Source organism: Mixophyes fleayi, chromosome 2 (assembly GCF_038048845.1).
Source record: "Mixophyes fleayi isolate aMixFle1 chromosome 2, aMixFle1.hap1, whole genome shotgun sequence".
Taxonomy (NCBI): Eukaryota; Metazoa; Chordata; class Amphibia; order Anura; family Limnodynastidae; genus Mixophyes; species Mixophyes fleayi.
This window is the reverse complement of record NC_134403.1, coordinates 199,251,062-199,274,782: the sequence shown is the minus strand read 5'-3', so window position 1 is coordinate 199,274,782 and position 23,721 is coordinate 199,251,062. Positions and strand designations below refer to the sequence as shown.

The 23,721-nt window shown below is 39.3% G+C and overlaps 1 protein-coding gene across 10 annotated transcripts in view; it reads right to left on the bottom strand.

The window, feature by feature from the left end:
- BCAS3 (BCAS3 microtubule associated cell migration factor) overlaps window positions 1-23,721 on the bottom strand; it is a 1,120,339-nt gene that overhangs the window by 757,923 nt on the left and 338,695 nt on the right. For all 10 annotated transcript variants that reach the window (XR_012688055.1, XM_075195324.1, XM_075195323.1 and 7 more), the window contains one exon: window positions 20,470-20,603. Coding sequence is in view for 9 of the 10 variants with exons in the window: in XM_075195324.1 (XP_075051425.1) it covers window positions 20,470-20,603 (134 nt within the window). In the remaining variant the exon portion in view is untranslated. The remainder of the gene's footprint in view (window positions 1-20,469; window positions 20,604-23,721) is intronic.

Genomic DNA, 23,721 nt, shown 5'->3' with positions numbered 1-23,721 from the left:
GACAGTGGAATCTGATTTACAAAAATGAATGGAATGTCCTCTTGACGTATTGATGCTATCAGTATAAAAACAAAAGGTTTAATAAGCAGAGTAAGTATTTATTGCCTGCATTGTTGAGCATTTGTAACTGAAATATGGCTCCATAACAGCTTAAAATAACTACATTGATATTAAATCACTTAATTTTCATTTAAAGTTGACCAAGCAGCTCAGATCAATGCCACAATAAGATAATGATAATAAATTACTATTCTGCATTAAGATGGGTACACACTGCAATCTACTTCAACTGCTATTTCTGTAACGATTTTATCAACGACTAAAAGTCCTGATAAGCATGCCGATTCATGTATATATATCTACACAATTTACCTTCAGACCTGTGACCTTCATCTGCGCCTTGTCTCGTCTCTGGTGACCACCTCTCACTCGTGCCTACAAGACTTCTGCTCCCCCCTTATGAAATTCCCTACCATGCCCAATCAGGCTTTCCCACAGCCTTTAAATCTTAAGACGGTCTCTAAAAACCCATCTCTTTTTTTAAAACTTACTTTATCCCTGATAATACTATTCACACTAATACACCCTCACAGCTGTCCCAATCTGCACTCGAAGCCACACTCGCTGCTTTTGTTTCAGCTGTGCTTTCTTTGACTTAAAATGTAAGCTTTCTAATAAGCAAACCCTTTGTTTTCATGGCTGCATTTATTTTGTCTGCCTTGTATGTCCTTGTTTTATGTACATTCCTGGTTTATGTATGTTCTGTTTTCCTTACTGAACACTGTACGGAACGGAACACTGTGGTACCTTATAAATACGATAATAATAATCGCTCATAACCATCTGCTGAAAAGATTGTGACTCTGTACACTCTTAAGATATCTGCCTACACTGCTGGTCATGAGTGCGTACACACTTCCACATTTGCCCGTCATCGTTCCATCATCAATCTTGATTTTTTGGAAATTTATAAAACCAAATCCACAGATGTGATGTGCTTTGATATGATAAAACATGATCATGGGAGCGTACACATTCTTGCAATATCTGACTAAATGTTCATTTATCGTGTGATCTACATGGTAACTGCATAAGTATGTACCCAACTTTATTCTACTAGTGTTTACATCTATTCAGGATTGCCATCTTGTTACTACTTGTGTAACCAATGAATATGCAATCATTGGTTATGAGTTAAGCTGGGTACACACTACAGGTTTTTTACCAGATTATAGTGCCAATCACATGATAAACGACAGTCCGATATCGCATTATTGTGTAAGCTCCCACGGTCATGTTGCATCATACCAAAGCAAATCATATCGTTTGATTTGATTTTCTAAACTGACTAAAATCACTATGAACGATGTCCGGCAAATTCTGAAGTGTGTATGCACTCATGACCAGTAGTGTAGGCAGATCTCCATAGTTTCAATCGTTTCAGCAGATGGTTATGACAGATGAAGAGCACAGATCTGAAGGTAAATCGTGTAAAATCATGTAAATGTGTATGCATGAATGGACATGCTAAGCGTGACTGTCAGTTGTTGGTAAAATTGTTAAAGATATCACATTGGGAGAAATTACAGGGGGGTTACAGCACATATCAGGTAAAAAACATGAGCACAACACAAGGAGAATGATAATGTAATTCAAAACTGCAAGTAAGCAATAGAGTACAGAGGAAGCATGGAAACTATATCTTCACTATTGCCGAATGGATGCAACAATTGCTTGAGGGGAGGATGCAGTTTCAGTAGGTCCGCTCTGCCTATAGAAGCCAGCATTAAGCCAGGTTACAATCTTAAATTGAGTGGAGGAGAAGCCCTGTGATATTCAAGCTCAGAGGACTAGATTACAGTAAATTTAGCAGGGGAGTTGGCGATAATACATGTGATATGCTATTCCATGCGTCAAATTGCCAAGAAACTGAAGATTTCAAACAAAGGTGTCCACTGATGCCAAATTGGAACTAACCAGGATATAAAAAAAAAGCAGAAGACCCTGAAGCAATAATACAGAAGAAGATAAGTTTTGGATGGTGGATAAATGGAAATGAGCACTATGGACGGATGAGTCTAAGTTTTTGTTTTGTTGGTTTTAAGAGAAAAACATATGTGAGATGTAGAACAAATAAAATGGAATAATGAATGGTATGGGGCTGTTTTGGTGCTGATAAGGTGGGAGATTTACACAAAGTGGAAGAATTAATGAACCAGAAAGGTTACCACTTTATATTACAACTTGATTGGTGCAAATTTCAGCATAGCAGCAGTAAACAATCCTAAGAATACTTCTAAGCTATCCCAAAAACAATTAGTGATGAAACAGGAAGCCGGAGTATGGTCTTTGATGAACTGGTAGGCATAATCATAAGATCTCATCTCTAATGAGCTCTTGTGGGATAAGCTTGACCACAAGGTAAGTTTAAAATGACCTACAAGCCAGTCTCAACTCTGGGAAGAACTACAGAAGTTGTGTTACAAAGTGTCCCTGAATATCTTCAAAAACTGACTATCAGAATGCAAAACGTTTGCAGAGCTGTAATTTCTGCAAATCGAGTAAGGTTGATGAATAGAAGTTATATGAAAAAAAACAAAAAAAACAAAACACGTTATGACTGTCAATTTATTGTTTATCATTTCAGGTGAATTTGATGGTACCTTGATAAAAAAAAAACATATAAATTATTTTTTTTTAAAAAAAAGAAATTTCTTAGTGATTTTTGCATGCTAGTATATGTGTTTTAGTTAAAGATACTGATAGTGACCCATGCGTGGTATGTGGTGTCTCTCTGCAAAGGAGCAAAAGTTCCATAAAAGAGAGGTGTTTTCCAGATATAGCATACCCTGTTGGTCCATCAAGAGAAGGGCTACTGGGGAGAAGGCTGGGTGAAGGTACGCGTGCTCTGGTCCCAAGTTCAGAGCAAGAAAGTTGTAGTAGGGTGAAGCCTGACATCGGGATCTCTATGGAAAGGGGGAATCCAGAGGGTGGTGGAGCTTAATGCACAACTAGAGTGCTTAGAGTCTACAGAGACCAAATGGAAGTATTTTTATTGGAATGGCATCAAATTTATCCAGCCAAATGACTACCAAACCCAATCTTTTGCATACCTATGAAGGATTCAAATAAGTATATGTGGTCGTCTACCAGCCCAGATGAATTTAGAGATCTTGCGGTATAGCTCTTTGAGAGTATCTGCAGGTATGTCAACCTGGAGGAAGTGAATCACATATAAGAGACTCGGCTTGATGTTCATTTTCACTGTGTTTGCGCTTCCGACCCAGGAGATTGTGTTCCATTTATGAATGTCCAACATTCGGGTTTTAAAGGCAGACAGTAATTTGCCTCATAAAAGGTCCTCATATCGCTTTGTAAGAAAGATCCCGAGTTATTGGAGCTCATCATTTTGCCAGTGAAATTTAAATTTGGTCATTACTTGATTTTTAACTTGTGGTGTGAGATTAATGTCTAAAACAGTTTACTCCTAATTCATTTTAAAGTTGAAGACCTCCCCAAAGGAGCAGATTTCTCATCCTAGGTTTGGTAGCGATATTAGGGTATTACCTAGAGTGAGCAGAATATTATCTGCATAAGTGAGATCTCGTGCTCCCAGCCACCAAAAACGTATTTTATTAAATTGTTCAGAAAAATACAAAGAATACAAAAAGACACCATCCATAAGCGAAGAACAATTTTCAATATATCTTTACACATAATATAACTTTGTAGATACAATGAAACTTATTACCAATATAGTGACTGTATATATGGAAGGAAGGACGGAGAAAAGCAAATAAACAAAACAAAAACTACTAGTGGCCAATCTTTATATCAGAAATGTCCGGTTGGATATAATGATAAAAGAAAATGGCTTTGTCATAAGAGCAAATATTTTATAGTATAGGGCCAACCTTACCTACTACTGTTATGTATCTCAGGAGAAGTGAAGCCATTGGTCAAGAAAGTAGCAGGTAGGTTTACGTTTCTGTATTTCTACTAGAAGAGAATTCTCCTGGACTTAAACATGTAGAACACCGAACAAATTTTATACATACTTGCCAACTTTTCAATGTTGACTTCCGGAGGGGAGGAGTGCGTGTGGGAGCCTGGCTCGGGGAACTGCATCATTTTTGGTCCAAACCCCCTCGACTTAATGACACAAACTCATCATTTTACAACGGGTGTTGGGGGGGGGACGAGCCAAAATGATGCAAGTCCACTTCACTAGGAAGTGGGCATATGTGGGAGAATGCCCCACTCTCCCAAGAGTCCAGGAGACCTACCCGAATTTGGGAGTCTTCCGGACATTCAGGGAGAGTGGGCAAGTATGATTTAACACGTTCAGCAAAACCAGGTTTTCCAAAACTCAGTCCTCGGGGCCCCCTAACAGTGAATGTTTTCCAGGTGACAAGTGATATAATTAGTACAACCTGTGGATTTTTTATAATGTGTCAGTCAGTAATGAATACACCTGTGCTCCAGCAAGGAGATATGGAAAACATAGTTAGAGTGTCATGTGGTCTGGGTTTGGGAAACACTGACATAAAACATATTACTCCTGCTTAGTAAAGCGAACAGTGAAAAGCAAATCAACATCTTCTTAGATTAATATGAAATTTGACTGGAGTTGACAATTTTGCATATTCTACTATGAAATCAATTGATCCAAATGTAATTGGTATCTGGTAACCATTATGTTTTGGCTGTTATTTTGCGGTCTTATGTTTATTTTTGTCACCTGTATCTGTACTTTCACCTACTTACAGAACTTGTAATATCCCTGCAGAGATGTCACGTGGGATGTGAATTAGAAAATACTCAATAAAAAAAAAAATAAAGTATATCACAGAACACACTATCATACAATATGTTAACTACATAAAACAAACATAAAACCTTTACGGATATTCTTTTGTTATTGTTTCTCTTTTCTATAAGCTATCAAACCTTTCATGTACAACATATGAATGTGCTGCTCCTTGTAACAGGAAGAAGCAAAGTTTAGATAGTAAAACAATATAATGTTTTAAGCAGGAAATCCAATTGCACAATGTCTATAGTTTTATGGTTAAATCAACTACTCCCAATGTTATATTTAAAAACATTAACATTGGTGAAAAAATACCAATTGCTGATACTGAATTGCTGTTGCAAGCTGTATATTAAAAGCAATATTAAGAACTACAACATTGCCACCAACAGGAGTATGTGGAAACAAATGCCAACTATTTCCTTGCAATGGCTGCAAAATGCTTTCATGTCATTCATCTATATAACTAGTACAATTAAACTGATAATAGTTTGTAAAACATAAAATTCTCTAATTAATGGGGTTGACAGTGCAAGATATATGTATTCATAACAGAGTACAAAGAATTTACTGCACTAACGTGAGGGAGGTCAGCTTGATCAAACAGGTACGTCACACTCTCAAATAAAACTCATATATTTTGTACTTTTCAAATCCCTCAATAGATCTTTAGTCAATAGCAGAAAAGATTCCTCCTAATTTCACTACTTTCTAGTGGGGTGTTTAACAAGTGGTGTGGGTTGTTTTCCACTGCAAACTACTCATTTTTCCTGCATTGAGACATTGTGCACCTATTTTTGAGCTATTGCAACTGGTCTTACAGATATTTACTCAGGGTGACAGATGAATCTGGGCAAGTTCTGGCATTCTATATGAAATTTGCAATAATGCAGGCGTATGCCGGAGTATGTGCAGGCTTTCCAATAGAAAAAGATTGAATTTTTTGGCATGAGATATTACAACGAATGGCAAGGTTTCTGATTGAGTTTGACTCCGCTGATCCTATTTAGCCCCGCAATGTTATACACCTTTGGAGGAGCATTAGTTAGATCCTATCCACTGTTTTCAGTGGGAAACCAGCAATCATTTCACACAGATAGAATCCAGACCAGAGATTGTAAGGGATGGTTCAACTTTCAACATATACTTGGGTTTAGTAGGTCCAGCAGCCTAACAGAGAAGGTAACAGCAGTGACAGTATAACTAATTTGGATGGTAGTCTGCATATCCTCAAAATAATTATATATTTGATGTGATGGCACTCCTTGGGATTACTGTGTAATTTCCCACTCTTTTCACAAATTTTTAACTGTTTTCAATTTGTGACTACAAGATTATGGGCTAGATTTACTAAGCTGCGGGTTTGAAAAAGTGGGGATGTTGCCTATAGCAACCAATCAGATTCTAGCTTTCATTTATTTAGTACCTTCTACAAAATGATAGCTAGAATCTGATTGGTTGCTATAGGCAACATCCCCACTTTTTCAAACCTGCAGCTTAGTAAATCTAGCCCTGTGTGTGTGAGCTGATCTAAAGAACAGAACTTGCAACACCACATGATTATAATCCAGCCAGTTTAGATGCCTGCATAATTATATCCCAGACAGAGGTGCCTCTATGACAGTTTTAGACAGCCAGACACACATCAGGGGCCGCATAACTTTCAAAGAGGCGTCACACAACCCACAATCTCCGTAATAAATTAAAACAATATATTTAATCAAAGAATGATCCACTTATCTGTCATAACATATCAGCAGGCATTTTAAACAAGTGTTACAAGCAATAACAAGGACCACCTATTTTTCATCATTGCTCTATGATTATATAAGAGTCAGCAGATAGCCCCTTATAATATAGCTGCCAGTACGGGTGCCCAAATTATCATATGCTAATAGAGGTGTCCATACGAAAATACACATGCCATTAGAGGTGTGTACATAATTATACCATCAAGCAGAGTGCACATAAGATAATATTTCAGGAAGGAGATTGTCCATATTATCATCTATCAGCAAATTAGAAAAGTAATAATATTGCCAGTGGTATAGGAAAAGAGATTTGATTTCTAACCAGCCCTGTGTTCCATGTGTTGGCCAGAGTTTAGGTTCAGCTTTTACTTTGTGGCCCATTAGCTTCAATCTATGTCTCTGCTGTTAGCTTTATTACAGAGGGTGTTGGAGAATAATGGAGATTTACTGGCCTTAGTGTCATAATTTATTTAAATAACTTAACAGCATTCAGATGACAGGCACTTTGCTGCCCCATGTAACAAGGTACTCTGATTGATTACCTACTGAGAAGTGCTTCAAATGTATGCAGTTATACAATGAAATCTGTCAATGGGCCAGACTTCTGCACTTCTTCTGCTCTGTATAGTTTGTGGGTACCAGTCCTAGTCTGCGTTTATCTCCTCCTCCTACCAAGACTTAATATTATGCTGCTGAGTAGCAGGATGGAAAGTGTTGAGGTTGTATATTCTTCCTTTGTTTGTGTGAGTTTACACTGGGTTTCTCCAGGAAAAACCTAATTACCAGTACTTTTCGCTGTCCCCATGGACTTCTATGGGAACAGCAGAATTAGGTAATTTATTAAGCTGCCAAAAACAAAGCTTTTCAAAAGTAACACCATCTCAGGATAGCACTACCTGTCTTTTTCAAAGGGATCCAGCTGATCCCTCCCCGGATAAAGCGCTATGCCCACTCAGTGGAAGTGTTAGGCTACTAGTGAACAGAAAAAGTCTTCGCAAAGGAGGGGCGTCAAAGCCAGGGCTCCCAGAGCGGGCCTGGCATTATAAATTACAGCAGGTTTCATTATGCAGCACGGTGGCTAAGTGGTTAGCACTTCTGCCTCACATCACTGAGGTCATGAGTTCAATTGCCTTATCTGTGTGGAGTTTGTATGTTCTCCCCGTGTTTGCGTGGGTTTCCTCCGGGTGCTCTGGTTTTCTTCCACACTCCAAAAACATACTGGTAAGTAAATTGGCCCTAGTCTGTCTGTCTGTGTGTGTGTGTGTATATTAGGGAATTTAGACTGTGAGTCCCAATGGGGCAGGGACTGATGTGAGTGAGTTCTCTGTACAGCGCTGTGGAATTAGTGGCGCTATATAAATAAATGATGATGATGAATGCGATTTGCAGCTATGAGTATAGCATGTTATAGATAAATAACAATAAATAGACGCCTAACCTTTATATAATCTGTGTTTGTAAATATATTTGTAAAGCAATGTGAAATCGAACCTATAAAATTCTAACAAAGCATGCAAGCAATATTATACAGCCTAACAGATATAAGCATGACAGTGCACTTACAATGCACAAAGTCAAACAAAACAAGTGTATTGTATGCATAAAATCCCCATGTGGTACAAAAAAGCTGTATAATTTCATTAGTCTCCAAACTGTGAATGTATTCCTCCATCACATGTAAAGGGCAAACACATTTATCATAAAATTATTTAAACACGATAGCAGGAATACTTAATTTACCAATAATAGCATTCCTCTGGCAATCACAGGCGCCAACTTTATGCTGCTGCGGAACTGGTTTAATATCTTGGGAGCAGTTTAGAAAGCTAATACTTCTCTTGTTGGTTAGATGTTTGTCTGCCTCACACTGAATCCAACTGCACTACTATGAACTGCATTAAAAGCATGTCAGCAACTCAGACAAATTTGTAAGCACTTTGCTGGTTTTGAAACCTTTTTGGGTAAAGTTGTGATATGCAAGGTAATAAAGCATTTATGTGTCTTGCACCACAGATGATTTAATGCTGAATATATCTATTGGATTTACCCTATATGCACTCTTAACAGGAAAATTGTTAGATGAAGCTTTCTCACTAAGTCAACGACCACAAAACCGCTCTCTACTCAAATAATTAGACATGCATTCTCAATATTATTTTGTTTGCAACATGACTTATTAAAGCGCCAGGCATTCTAATGTTATCCAATATAATGTATCTCTTTTACAAACAAAACTCAATGTTCCATTAATGAGCCTTTAACATTCCACATTAGTGTAAAAATCATGAAAGCTTAACTGCAGTTAACTATTTGCTATAATATTTATTTTCCCATAAATGTTTTGATAAACACATGTAGGTTCATTTACTAACATTGTGTTAAATGATTTAGAGCAAATGTTGCACATAAATAGAATAATAGAAAATGTGCTTTATAGACATCAATTATTCTGCATATTTTATATTATTTATTTGTATGTCGAAAATTTGCTATGTGAATGGAATAATGATTCCATGTTGCAATGAAAAATGGAATAATGGTGGTCTTTCAAAGAAACAACCTTTCCGCAAAACATATGTCAACTAACATAAAAATCTGCTAATATTTTATTATTTGTCTGCTTATCAGGGCCTGATTTGTTAGGGAATGCAAAAATCGGGTATATGCACGTTCGTATTCAGCATGGAGTGGATGTGAAGATACGTCCGTTTTTGAATACGGCTCTAGGTCCGCTCTGCTCTACTAGATAGGACGCTGCAGGATTCATCCCATACATATGTGGAATATAAACTTGGAAAAGAATGCACAGAAAAATAAATAAAAAAAAATCAATTAATTTCACCTGTTAATAATATAGTCATTAAAAAGTTGCTCTATTTAATTATTTTTCCCCCATGAAATATATTTATTAGGATGTAATTAATGTCTACTGCAGATACAATATATTTTTACAGTTGCTCCTGATTGCAAACACATGTTCTAGCATACATACTCAGCCATCATCACTAGTAATTGGCACGTACCTGGAGCAAGAGATATGTCACGGGCACTAGCAATTTTACCCAGAATTCACCAGGTGTAGCTACACTTACCAGAAGTGCGGACCTCTGGGTAGTGTGGTGAATCAGTGGAACCATACAGTAGAATAGAGGAAAGGAATGTCAATAGTATAAATGCTGAGTCTTGGCACCGTGGAACTGTGATGGTACAGCAGTTTAGTAAACAGGATAAAATAAGGAAAGAGTCCAAGTGCCTTAGCACGCAGGTAGCATATAGCAGGCCAGTACTTGATAACGTTAGGCAAAGACCAATCAACAATATAGTAGAAGAGTCAGCGACTTGCAGCAACAATACAGAGGCACTTGTAGACTTTAGTCCAGCTAATAGGTACCATACAGAGTAGTAGCCATATCACAAGGAAACATGAATGGTCTACAGCTGGTAAGTTTCACCACGGATATGTAGAGAGGACTTGTCCAGCGCAGGTGTGTAACAGAATAGCGTGAGTGGTCTGCAATTGGGAAGTTGTACCACTGATGTGAAGGGAAGACTTGTCCAGGCGCAGGCGTGGAACGGAGTAATGTGAGTGGTCTGCAATAGGCAAGTTGTACCACTGATGTGAAGGGAAGATTTGTCCAGGTGCAGGCGTGGAACGGAGTAATGTGAGTGGTCTGCAATAGGCAAGTTTTACCACTGATGTGTAGAGAAGACTGGTCCAGGTGCAGGCGTGGAACGGAGTAACGTGAGTGGTCTGCAATAGGCAAGTTGTACCACTGATGTGAAGGGAAGACCCTGTCCAGGTGCAGGCCTGGAATGGAGTAACGTGAGTGGTCTGCAATAGGCAAGTTGTACCACTGATGTGAAGGGAAGACTTGTCCAGGTGCAGGCATGTAACGGAGCAACGTGAGTGGTCTGCAATAGGCAAGTTGTACCACTGATTTATAGAGGAGACTTGTCCAGGAGCAGTCAGGTAACGGAGGTAGCGAGAGTAGTCTGCAGCAGGTAAGTTCTACTACCGATGTGGAATGGAGACTTGTCCAGAAGCAGGCAGGTAACGGAGGTAGCGAGAGTAGTCTGCAGCGGGTATGTTCTACTACCGATGTGGAGAGAAGACTTGTCCAGAAGCAGGCAGGTAACGGAGGTAGCGAGAGTAGTCTGCAGCGGGTATGTTCTACTACCGATGTGGAGAGAAGACTTGTCCAGAAGCAGGCAGGTAACGGAGGTAGCGAGAGTAGTCTGCAGCGGGTAAGTTCTACTACCGATGTGGAGAGAAGACTTGTCCAGAGCAAACGGATAATACGAGCAGAAACAGGAAACACCTCAGAGTCTCAAGGAATGAGAACCAAGAACAGGCAAAGGCAATAGGGCAACAGGTGCCCTAAGTACTGAGAGGTGATTAATAACCAATGAGACTAGAGGCGAGATATTAACAGTTCAGGGTTTCTGCACACGCGCAATCTTAGTCGAGATGGCGGACGGCCGCGGCTCAGGAGAGGCGCCAGCAGCAGCGAGAGGGACCCATGTCCCAACCTAGAGGCACTAACAGTCCGGTGAGTGACAAGATATAAGGCTGAAAAATAAGTACCTTGGAGATAGACCTTGAATCGGACACTGCTGCCTCTGCTTGAGCTTGGTAAGCCCTTACAGAACAATGACTCCCCCTTCCACCCCTGATAACGTAGCCTGTAGTAAGTGTTCTTTGCGCTTGAAGATGTATTTAAACCTGCTGTGTTCTGTGGTGTATGGTCTGGTTCTGGTCATGCGCAGAGTAATTGTGCGCATTATATGCAACAAATCACCATTTATGATCTTTACTTAATCAGGCCCCTATCATTAAGGCCAGTTAAACACAGGCTTCTGAGGGAAAAAAACAAGTACAAACTGCATCTTAATATGCATATCAATACGTGCATTTGCAGGGTTGACATGTGCTGGATGTGTTGGCATGAGTTTTCCCATTCGATTCAATAGCCCATTCATTTCAATATAGCTTCCAAATTGTGTACTACATGCACAAACCCATTAAAATGAACGACCAACTGAATTAAATAGGCAAATTTCTGTACATGAAAAATAAAAAAATAAATTGGGCAGCACTAGATAGCCTGAGTTTGCACCCACTAAGGGTACAACAAGCGTGAGGCTCCCTTACTACAGCTGAAACCAGTCCAGGCTGGCTAGAATTGGGCTTGAGTCTCTATAAGTACAAAATGACACCACGCCCTGTGTTGAAAAGTGCTAGGTTTCATAGGTTTCAGGGGGTTTGCTTTGTTTTGGTGGTAGGTAGAGACAGGGGGTGGAGTGAAGGGGATGGGCGTGGTTCAGCTCTGATCCAAGTCAGACTTGTAATCTGCTCTGGCTGCATCAGATTATATCTGAAAACATCTGGGAGTCCCCATTGAACTAATGAAAAAGGGGAAGTGTGTGTGTGTGTGTGTGTGTGTGTGCGCAATATGATGTAGCACATGCCCTTGTGTTTCAAACTCCCATTGTCCTATAGATTGTAAGCTTGCGAGCAGGGTTCTCTTACCTCTCTGTCTGTATGTATTACCCAGTATTGTCTTATTTATGTTTGTTCCGAATTGTAAAGCGCTACGGAAATTGCTGGCACTATATAAATAAATGATGATGATGCAGAGACTCCTACTATAGCCCGTGATAGGAAAAACAGTAGTTTCAATCACCCCAAAACGCTGAGGACTTTGTCTGCCCGGCTGGCAATGTGTTGTCTGTGGCCTAACAATATTCTGTTCAATTAACCAAATGCAGCAAAAAGCAGCACAAATGCCGAATAAAAAAGGGCTATATTATCTATATATCTCTATAATTAACCCACCTAAAATCTGCACAACATATATCGCCTGGATTGGTGGCTCCAGCTTAGGTCATTCTCACTCCGGCCGCCATTATTAACTAGAGATGAGCGCACTCGGATTTCGTGAATCCGAGCCCACCCGAACGTTTCCGATCCGAGTCGGATCCGAGACAGATCCGGGTATTGGCGCCAAATGAAAACTTGAAACCGAGGCTCGGAGTCATAATCCCGCTGTCCGATCTCGCGATACTCGGAACCTATAAATTCCCCGCTAGTCGCCGCCATCTTCACTCGGGCATTGATCAGGGTAGAGGGAGGGTGTGTTAGGTGGTCCTCTGTCCTGGTAGATCTCGTGCTGTGCTGTTTAGTTCTGTGCTGTGCTGTGCTGTGTTCTGCAGTATCAGTCCATTGGTACTGCAATATTACCAAGTTCACACATTCAGCAGTAAAAGTCGAGTGGTACTGCAATATTACAAAGTTCACTGATTCAGCAGTATAAGTCCAGTGGTACTGATATATTACAAAGTTCACTGATTCAGCAGTATAAGTCCAGTGGTACTCTCCTGTGCCGCATATAATTTTTAAAGGCTTTGCCGAGTGTGTGTGGCTTAGGGGTACGCTCTCTTGTGCTACATATAATGGAAAACCAAAATTTGGAGGATAAAGTAGGGAAAGATCAAGACCCACTTCCTCCTAATGCTGAAGCTGCTGCCACTAGTCATGACATATACGATGAAATGCCATCAACGTCGTCTGGCAAGCCCGATGCCCAATCTCCTAGTACAGGGCATGCAAAATCCAAAAAGCCCAAGTTCTCAATAAATAGCAAAAAGAGAAACTTAAAATCATCTGAGGAGAAACGTAAAGTTGGCAATATGCCATTTACGACACGTAGTGGCAAGGAACGGCTTAAGCCCTGGCCCGTGTTCATGACTAGTGGTCCAGCTTCACCCAAGGATCTAAGCCCTCCTCCTCCCCCCCCTACAAAAAAATAGATAGCCACGTGGTCCGTTTAATTTCACTTTCTAGCTCCACAGTCTGTGCAGCCTGCTTTTTTTTATCTTCAAAGTATTTACAAGCCTTGCAATCTAAATTAGCAAGAGGTAGTGACGTGCTAGAACTCCACCCTCTATATGCTGCAGAGGATGGAGGAGCATCAAAAGGCCATTCAAGCCTACACAGCCACCTACGACATAGGAAAAGGAGTAGGGATGCGCCCGAGTCAAGCGCACTGGAGAATGATTTCCGTGTTGTGCAAGGTTCTGCAGCCATTTGAACTTGCCACACGAGAAGTCAGTTCTGACACTGCCAGCTTGAGTCAGGTGATTCCCCTGATCAGGCTTTTGCAGAAGCAGCTGGAGAAAGTGAGGGAGGAGCTGGTAAACCATTGCGATTCCACCAAGCATGTAGCTCTTGTGGATGAAGCCCTTCGTACGTTTTGCCAGGATCCGAGGGTGGTCAGTCTTTTAAAGTCTGAGGAATACATTCTGCCCACCGTTCTCGATCCTCGGTTTAAAGCGTATGTTGTGTCTCTGTTTCCGGCGGACACAAGTCTACAGCGGTGCAAAGACCTGCTGGTCAGGAGATTGTCCTCTGAAGAGGACCGTGACATGCCACCAGCTCCACCTTCATTTTCATCACTGTTTGTGCAGTTCCAAAAAAGAGGAACTGCCATTTCTATTGCTACCTTCTTTCTTTCTATATTTAAAAAAAACAAAAAAAAAACCTGACATTTCTAGTACTACATTCTTTCTTTCTCTATTTAAAAGAAACTAAACAACTGCCATTTCTAGTACTACCTTCTTTCTTTCTATATTTAAAACAAAAAAAACCTGTCATTTCTATTACTACGTTAATTATTTGTGCAGTCACAAAAAAGAGGAACTGCGCCCTTAACTGCTATGTTGGTTTTAGACGTCCATCCGGTGTCCGCCATCTGTTCCCTGGAATTCTGACCAGTTGAGGGTGTATTTATTATATTGTGGCCCCGATATCAAATTGGGTACCGGGGCCATCCCACTACGCAGTCCAGGTACTTGTTTGGTGGAATTCTGACCAGTTGAGGGTGTACTAATTATATTGTGGCCCCGGTATCAAATTGGGTACGGGGGCCACCCCACTACGCAGTCCAGAATTTTTTTGGGGGGAATTCAGACCCGTGGAGGGTTTTTTATTAATTATATTGTGGTGACCACTCCTCTACGCAGTCCAGATACATTTTTTGGTGCGATTCATACAAGTTCAGGGTTTTTAAATTATATTGTGGTGACCACTCCTCTACGCAGTCCAGGTACATTTTTTGGTGCGATTCATACCAGTTGATGGTTTTCTTATTATATTGTGGTGACCACTCCTCTACGCAGTCCAGATACATTTATTGGTGCGAATCATACAAGTTCAGGGTTTTTAAATTATATTGTGGTGACCACTCCTCTACGCAGTCCAGATACATTTATTGGTGCGAATCATACAAGTTCAGGGTTTATTAATTATATTGTGGTGACCACTCCACTACGCAGTCCAGAAAGATACCTCGTTGCAACGTTTTGGAGTAATAACAATATTGTGAGGTGTTCAGAATACACTGTAAATTAGTGGAAATGATTGTTATTGAATGTTATTGAGGTTAATAATAGCGTAGGAGTGAAAATAAGCCCAAAAACTTGATTTTTGAACTTTTTATGCTTTTTTCAAAAAAATCCGAATCCAAAACCTTAAATCCGAACCAAAACCTTTCGGCAGGTGTTTTGTGAAACAAATCCGAACCCAAAACACAAAACACGAGACACCAAAAGTCGCCGGTGCACATCCCTATTATTAACAGGACCCAGGTTGTCCGGCCGATATGTACAACTAGCGTTATCAAGCACAGGATACACATATATGTAGTTTGTAGACACTCTCAATTACAACTGACTGGACACCCCCATGCCTTGCAGAACTTACCTGCTAGTGAACAACTGTCAGGGAGTTTGTCTGCTCAGTGATTCTACATTCAAGATAACCCTGCCGTTATAAGACTTCATAATGTTAATCAAATAATTAATTATAAAGGGGAGGAAAACTGCATTGCTGGACCCCATAGCAAAATTTGAGTAAAGGCATGGTGATACCGCTCTAGCCTCCTGCTGAGAAGAACAAGGCTCTTCTGTGAATGAGCGAGTTTGGCACATAAATAGCAAAGCCCAAATAATTGATTTAAAAACAGCACTCCAGTTTATTTTTAGCGAGGATTGGCAAATAGCCAATTTAAATATATACTTTTTATGAGGTTTCTTGTGGAAAAAAATAAGCCTTCTGTTAGGACCGGGGCTATTTGATAAGCTTTTAGATCCCGGCTAGAAGAGGTTTTAACCTTTAGCAGCCACCTTTCCCGTAAAACTAAATGTACTCAGATGCCCCCAGGACTTAACTGTATGTTAGTAGAAGCTTATAAGAATAACCGCAGTGTAGGGTAGAAAAACCGGAATAACGGAGGCAAAAATCAGGGAAAGGCCTAGGTCATGGGTCCGTGGCAAGCAGGTAGGTCGGGGTACAGGCCAAATGTCAGGGCAGGTAGCAAAACAAATCCAGGAAATAGGCAAAGGTGATAAGGTCACAGGAGTACAAGCAGGGTCCAGAAAACAAGCCAAGGTCACAACAGCAAAATCACGTCACAAATAGCCGAGTATCCAAAGGTACAGGGTAGCTTGTCAGCAATTCGTGACACACGCTGAGTGCTATAACCGGCAGGGAGGCTAAGCCCTCCCTGCCTTAAATAGTGAGATGGTCCAATCAGAGTATCAGGGCATCAGACCTGTAATCAGCCACAGGAGGCTGATAATTAATATGGCATGCCCCCTATGAATAGTTATTGTAATAATCACTAACAAACGCACCGTCGCAACTGGAAGAACAGCACGGCTCATAACACCTCCATACATATAATGTGAGAGGAGGAAAAAAAAAAACAGGGTAGGGAGACTCCTGGATAAAAACCTATAGCATACAAAATTAAATATATAAAACGTCATGAGAAAGGATTTCGGTAGGGATCTATATTTCTGAAGCAAACTACTTTAGAGTGAAATTGTGCTACATGTAGGAAAATGAGTCACAGCATACACAGTTTACTGAACTATTGATTTATTGAAAGGTCTTCCATACAGTAAGGATGCAGCATCTTATATACTTTCACTACTCAAGTATATACACACAGTTGAGGAAGCTTTGCTCTACGCAAGTTATAACTAATGGAGCATTCTACCTTGCCGCTTATTAGACCGCCAGTCAAACTACTGATAGAGAGAGAGATCTCTGAATATTCTGGTCCACTATTTAGAAGGTAAGTCCTTTACTACTTATGTTGACAGGATGCTGAGACCAGCGGTCCCCTCATATATTTCATGGTCTGCTGCTACAGTGACCCCTAGGTTTATGTTTAAAACCATTCTAACTATCTATGCTGTTATAGCAAATAAATACAGCTGCCTTGCCAAGAAATATGATATTCTGACATTCATAAATGAACACTGGCAAAAAGAAATAGGTACTCTTGTGGGTTTGGAGAGCATGGCAGTGTCCGGTGAGCAGCAGGGGAAGCTTTTTATCTTAGCTCTTTTTAAAGAGTAAATAAATGTAAGATAGCGCAAAACTCAAATCGACATAGAAATTGAATACATAAAAAATACACACATAAATATATGTATACCCAATATAATTGAGCAAGTTGCTATAATATGCACTGGAATAGGATGAAGACAATATTGAAAATAGCTAATAATACATGTGGTTATATCACTGCGTTGAGAAGTCTTGTGTTCATATCATATCATATAGACTACCATCCGGTATAATCACACCGCTAAACGTATGTTAGCTCTCCTTCAATGTCCATAGGAAACTAACTGGAAGTTTGGAGACTTGAGAAATTTTATCCTTTTTTACCCCGGGGTAGGACTTTATATATCCGCTGTTTACATGGTTCTTCAGAACGGCTACTGATACGGCTGAAGCCGCAGTTGGAGGACACTGAACCCGGCATACAGGTTTGATGCATATGTCTCTTTACAACAACTTAGCTCCATATACCTATTACAATCTATATGAGTGTTCAGAGCTGGGAGCTTAGGATATTGAGCTCATTCACAAATCGGCAACATCACGCCTATACCTATAACGTGTTATACAAATACAATAAGGTATAACCTTTGAAGAGAGCGACCTTTCTACATAGTTGCTCAGATTACCCTGGACATTAACTCAATATACTATTGGCACTTTATAGAAGCCGGCTACGGCTCCTTTGAATTTGACGGAGTTTCAATTAGTGTCTTTCTGGAGGTCATCAAACCTGTTTATCAACTGCCACTACATATGTACACTTTTTATTGTGATTGCTAACCAGGATTCCGTTTTTTTTTCATATGGACATTGAAGGAGAGCTAACATACGTTTAGCGGTGTGATCATCCCGGATGGTAGTCTATATGATATGAACACAAGACTTCTCAACGCAGTGATATAACCACATGTATTATTAGCTATTTTCAATATTGTCTTCATCCTATTCCAGTGCATATTATAGCAACTTGTTCATTTATATTGGGTATACATATATTTATGTGTGTATTTTCTATGTATTAAATTTCTATGTCGATTTGAGTTTTGCGCTATCTTACATTTATTTACTTTTCAGTATCTACCTACCAAATGGGTCCAGATCCCGTTTAGACAGCAGCATCTCTATCGTGTGTTTTAGGGTAATTAGCGCCCCTCAGCGTGTTTGTTGTGTTTATCATTCTTTTTAAAGAGAACTTGAATCTCATAAATTTAGCAACTGCAGCAAAGGTTTAGTGACAGTGTCCTTATAAGGTAGGAAGCCTAGATAAATAGCACTGAAGCATAGATGCACCAGTGATACCAAAATAAGCATAGGTTCGGTAATGGCAATTTGCATGAGTCTGTAATCAGCCTTCAAAAATATGTATAATACTTTTTTGTAAAATGGCATAGCTTGGATGATGGGTAAAAGCTTAACTTGGTTTTTCATCTAGTCGCAAAGATATCAACAAGAGAGTTTTTTACCCCTTTAGATAATGAAGCATAATAAAATCTTATAAGTATATAACAGGTCAAATGCGTAGAAGACATAATATCTAATCTATCTGCAAAACCACAATAAGGCCGAAAGGTCAACTGCATTGAAATGAAGTTAAGCTTAGCATTTAACCAAAATAAAATAATCTTACAATAAGGGAGTCGTCATGAAGTATTGATCCAAAATGGTTTGGCAGCTGCACATTGTCTCAACCACGCAATTATTTTGAACTCTGACTTATTAGTCATTTCTAATAACTTTAAAAGCGCCAGTTCATCATACTAGATCAAACGATTGACATTTTACACACATCATTTATTACAAGTTTATACTTTCTGCTACATATATAGTTTTTACTTAATTAAAGCATTCCTTTACTATGCCTTTGTAAAATATGAATACAAAGAAAGCATACATAAAAAAGTGAAAAAGTACAAAAATGTAAAAAAATAAAACAATGCATTAGCTGGAACTGTGCTTTTCTATCTTCCAGCATGTCTTCGAGGTAAAGTTTTTAGAATGCCTTTCTGTTGCTTATTTGTTGCCCAGAAACCAACAAGTTTTATTAAGCTAAAATGGCAAATGACTAGGCATATTTAAATCATAATAAAAATAGTAGCTACTACTATGAGATATGCTTTATTCTGTAACTAGAGTTTTTCCTGGAAAATATTGTCTGTCATTTAATTTTGAACCTTTTCAAATGCACGTCATATAAATAATAGAGACAAAATGTTGGTGAAGTGGGCCATAAACCATTACATGAGAGATGCAACATATTTATAATAAAAAATATGCTTTGCACCTAAAAACCACAGGACTCTGGGAAGATAAGTTAAATATCACCTGGAATGAAATTATGGAATCTGAGAGAAGATCTTGTAGAAATATACATGGACAATGGAATTGGTAGGAAAACTTTTAAACTTCTTACTTAATAAAGCTTATAAACAATCAGTATAGGATAATATTCAAAAACCTTCCCTCTTTTTCCAATACTTTTTGTTGTTGGAGCTTGGTAGGGCACACCTCCTCCCCAAGAGCTGACTGACATATTCCCCAGAACCAAACATACATCACTACAAGTAGAGCTGAGAGAACAGAATGCTAGCGAAGAGAATGTCATTATATCCATACATTTTATTTTCATGTCTGCACTTATTTGGTCTACATTGTATGTCCTTGTTGTATGCATTCCCCACTGTTCGGCATTGCTGAACCTTACATTTCAATAACATTAATAATCATAATAATAATATATTGTCCCCTTGGTCCCCAGGATCCACTGGACCTGGAAGATCCCAGATCCAACTGACACTGGACCTGGACACTCAGGGTTAGTTGGGCTGGTTTATTTATACTTAAGTGTAAAACCACACCAGGTGGCATGGGAATAAACTGGAGTAAGACTGTTCTATTTTTTTCCTGGATAAAAAGGACAAGGGGTGCACAGTAAGATCAGGCTATATATCATTGGTCATCATCATCACTTATTTAATGCCACTAATTTCGCAGCACTGTACAGAGAACTCACAGTAGTCCCTGTCCCAATAGAGCTTACAGTCTAAATTCCATAACATACAGAGAGAGAGAGAGAGAGAGAGAGAGAGAGAGAGACTGACTAAGGTCAATTTGATAGCAGCCAATTAACCTACTAGTATGTTTTTGGAGTGTGGGAGGAAACCAGAGATCCTGGAGGAAACCCACGCAAACACAGGGAGAACATACAAACTCCACACAGATAAGGCTATGGTTGGGAAGTCATGACCTCAGTGCTGTGAGGCAGAAGTGCTAACCGGTACACCACTTGCCTCCTATTGCAGCATGACCAGCACTCATGTCTTAGCTCCCTAGTAACAAGATAGTTTCTTCCAAAGCATATTAGAAAGTGCATGCATCCAGCATAAAAAGAAGAGAAATTGTGCTATGCAGTTGGACATAAAATCACCACATGTGAACTTTATAAACTATATTCATATAGTGCATTTTTCTTCCTAAGAATTTGAACTTACTTTAGCTTCAGTTTCTCCTCGATGTAATGTGTACAAGTGATGAACAGCACTTTGGGAAGAGGACCATGGGTGAGTGAGGATTTGAAATACGTGAAAATCATGTCCTAGGGTATCTGATGTGACAAGCAACATCCCTAGAAAGACAAGGGAGAGAATGATGATTCATCAAACAAACTTTGCCAAACATTTATTTTATTTTCAAATGTGTGTTTATAATTAACATTGTCTAATACTTGTGTGAATTAGGCTAGCAAAATAATTGCCATGAAAAGTATACTTACCTCTATATCTTTTTTTAGTTAATGTTTTGTTCATTAATGGGCACTAATGCCTAACATAATTAATGAGTTTTACTATAATTAAATACCTCTACAACTATATTTACATAGTTAACTTTTTGTTCTTTTATGGGCACTGGTGTCTTTATAACATTCACAAATGCATACACAGCTATGATCACTAGTGAATCTATGCATCTTGCCTCCTGGACCATGCTTTGGTAACAAGCTACTGTGCCTTTGGAGCTGAGCAGAGGCATGATTCCTACCATACTAAAGGTGGTTGTTTACACTATAGCACCTGAAAGTCCATAGCCATTGCCATAACTGCTTAATCATATCATTGAGTTGATGATAAAGTAACAAAAATATAGTGATTCATTACTAAAACAATTACCTAAGAAATAGTTATTAAATAGGCAGCTAAACGCTGTACAAATGCTTCAGGTATGCATGTATTTTATGACTAAAACAGAATGCAGAGTAAAATGTTATCTCAAACTGTCTAAAAACACTTTTTTTTTTAGTACAAAATGCCTCTTGACCAAAAAATTATTTCAATTATTCAGGTGAATCAAAAAACAAAATGATAAAATAGTAGCCTCTACTATCTACAGTGAGCAAAAAATAATAATAATTTGCTTCCAGCTTTAAATATGTTGTAATTGGGACTATGTATACATTTCATTTGCAAAAATGTTAGATATTTAACAAAAGTATATGGTCACTAAAAAAATTCTAAATGTATATTTCACACATATACAGTAGTGCAATTAAATGAGCAATTCCAGATCAATTTACCAGACTAATTAATAAGATTCCAAGCAACTGATAAAACATTATTACATAAATGCCCTTGACATATGTTATCTTAATTATGAAAGAAATATACGGTAGGCCTGTTTGGCGGAGAAAGGTCACCACATTTTTGGAAAATAAATGAATTAAAGTGATGGTGAATTAAAAAGCATGGCCAATCAGCTACCAGCCATTCTTCAACCTAATTATGGTGACCAAAAAAGCATCCACTTACACTTTTAAGCCGTAAAGCCCCACTCTCCCTCATTTGGCTCAGTAGCTGGCACACCCCCACATAAGCAGTGTCCCAAAACCTCCCCATCTCAGGCCATCCCCTTAAAACCTTCTGACTGGCTAACAAATACAACTTACAAACCTGCTTTTAGATTAACTCTTGCAGGGCACCAAACTGTATTTTCCATCATAACCTAGGAGCTTATAAGCCTTCGGGCCAATTCCCTGCCCTCAGTTAACTATCTAGTAGAAGCAAACCTTAATATGAAAGTAGAGAGGGATTTTACAGATGTGGTGTGATGAGAGAGGAAGATAAGTCTAATTGCAGCATTAATTATAGAGCGAAGAGGAGTGAGATGAGAGCAGAGGAGGCCAGGAGAAAGTTGCAGTATTTGAGATGAAAAATTATCAGTGAGTGGATAAGAGTTATGGTGGCATCCTGGAAGAGGAAGGGTCTGATGCGGTCGATGTTGGGGAGCTGGAAGCAAGAGGATTGGGAAAGAGATTGAATGGGAGGTGGAAAAGGAGCGCGAGGAGTTGAGAATGACACACAAGCAGCAACATTGGGGAACAGAGGAGATAGTGGTGTTGTCAATAGTGATAGAAAGGTCGGGAGGGGAGAAGACTTTTGATGGAGAGAAGACAATGAGTTCAGTTTTGGCTATGTTAAGTTTGAGAAAGTGTAAGGACATCCATGAGGAGATGGCAGAGAGGCAGCTGGACACCCGAGAGAGGAGGGAATGATCAGGAGATGAGAGGTAGAGATGAGTGTCGTTGGCATAGAGGTGGTTCTGGAGGCTGAAAAAAATGATGAGTTCACCAAGGGAGGAGGTGTACAGAGAAAAGAGCAGAGGGTCAAGGACATAACCCTGCGGGACTCCTATGGGAAGGACTGATGGAGGGGAAGAAGGAACCAGAGGTAGAAACAAAGAAGTTACTTTGGAAGAGGTAGGAGATGAACCACATAAGGACGGTGTCTGAAAGGCCAATGGCGTAAATGGTGTGGGGTAGGAGAAGGTGATCCACAGTGTCAAAGGCCACAGGAGAGGTCCAGGAGGACAAGCAGGTAGACGTGGCCCTTGGATTTGGCCGAGAGAAGATTGTTAGTGACTTTGGTCAAGGCAGTATCTGTGGAGTGAAGGGGGCAGTAGCTAGATTGGAGAGGATCAAAGAGGGAGTTGCAAGTGGCATGATTGGTCCATGTGTGACCAGTTTAAGTAACACTGAATAAAGTCATGACTGGATTAGAGCTATGTATTTATTTACAAGAAGAGTTGTGTGTCTCACTATATCAGTGCATAGGCTCTCTTTGTTGGCTGTGATTTGCTGACAAGCTTTTAACTAACACTCAGCCAATAACTAACACAAATGTGCTGGCTAAACTAGTTTTCATTAAAGAAGATGATAAAAAAAACACAGGAAGTGGGGAGAAAAGGTAGATAGAACTGTGCATTTTGGACAGTGGAACATGCGCTGTAAAGTTTTATTTTGTGACATGTATAATATATAAAAATGGATTCAGTTATTCCATACTGCACTGATTATTTGTGTGTGTGCATTTACAAGACACAATATGCTGGGATCCAAAATTGGCAGAACATATGACAGAGTGAGCAAAACTTGCTAGACTAACAAATACAGTAATAAATAGCTGTCTGGGCCAGACCCTAACGTAATAAATTCTATGTTGTTGCCTGTGATACAGTTTGTATAAATGTTTGACTACTTTATAGCAGCTATGTGTTTCTTTAGGAATGTGCTAACAAAAGCACTATTCCAAATTTTATTGCAAAAATACATTAATATAAAGAGAACTTACAAGAAAATAAGATTTTTCTTTCAAAAAAGTAAGATTTAATAATTGTATTACACTAACTTACATAAAGCATCAAATGAGGTGTAACAAGTTGTGGAGTGCGGAGAGGGGCTACCATTTTATGAG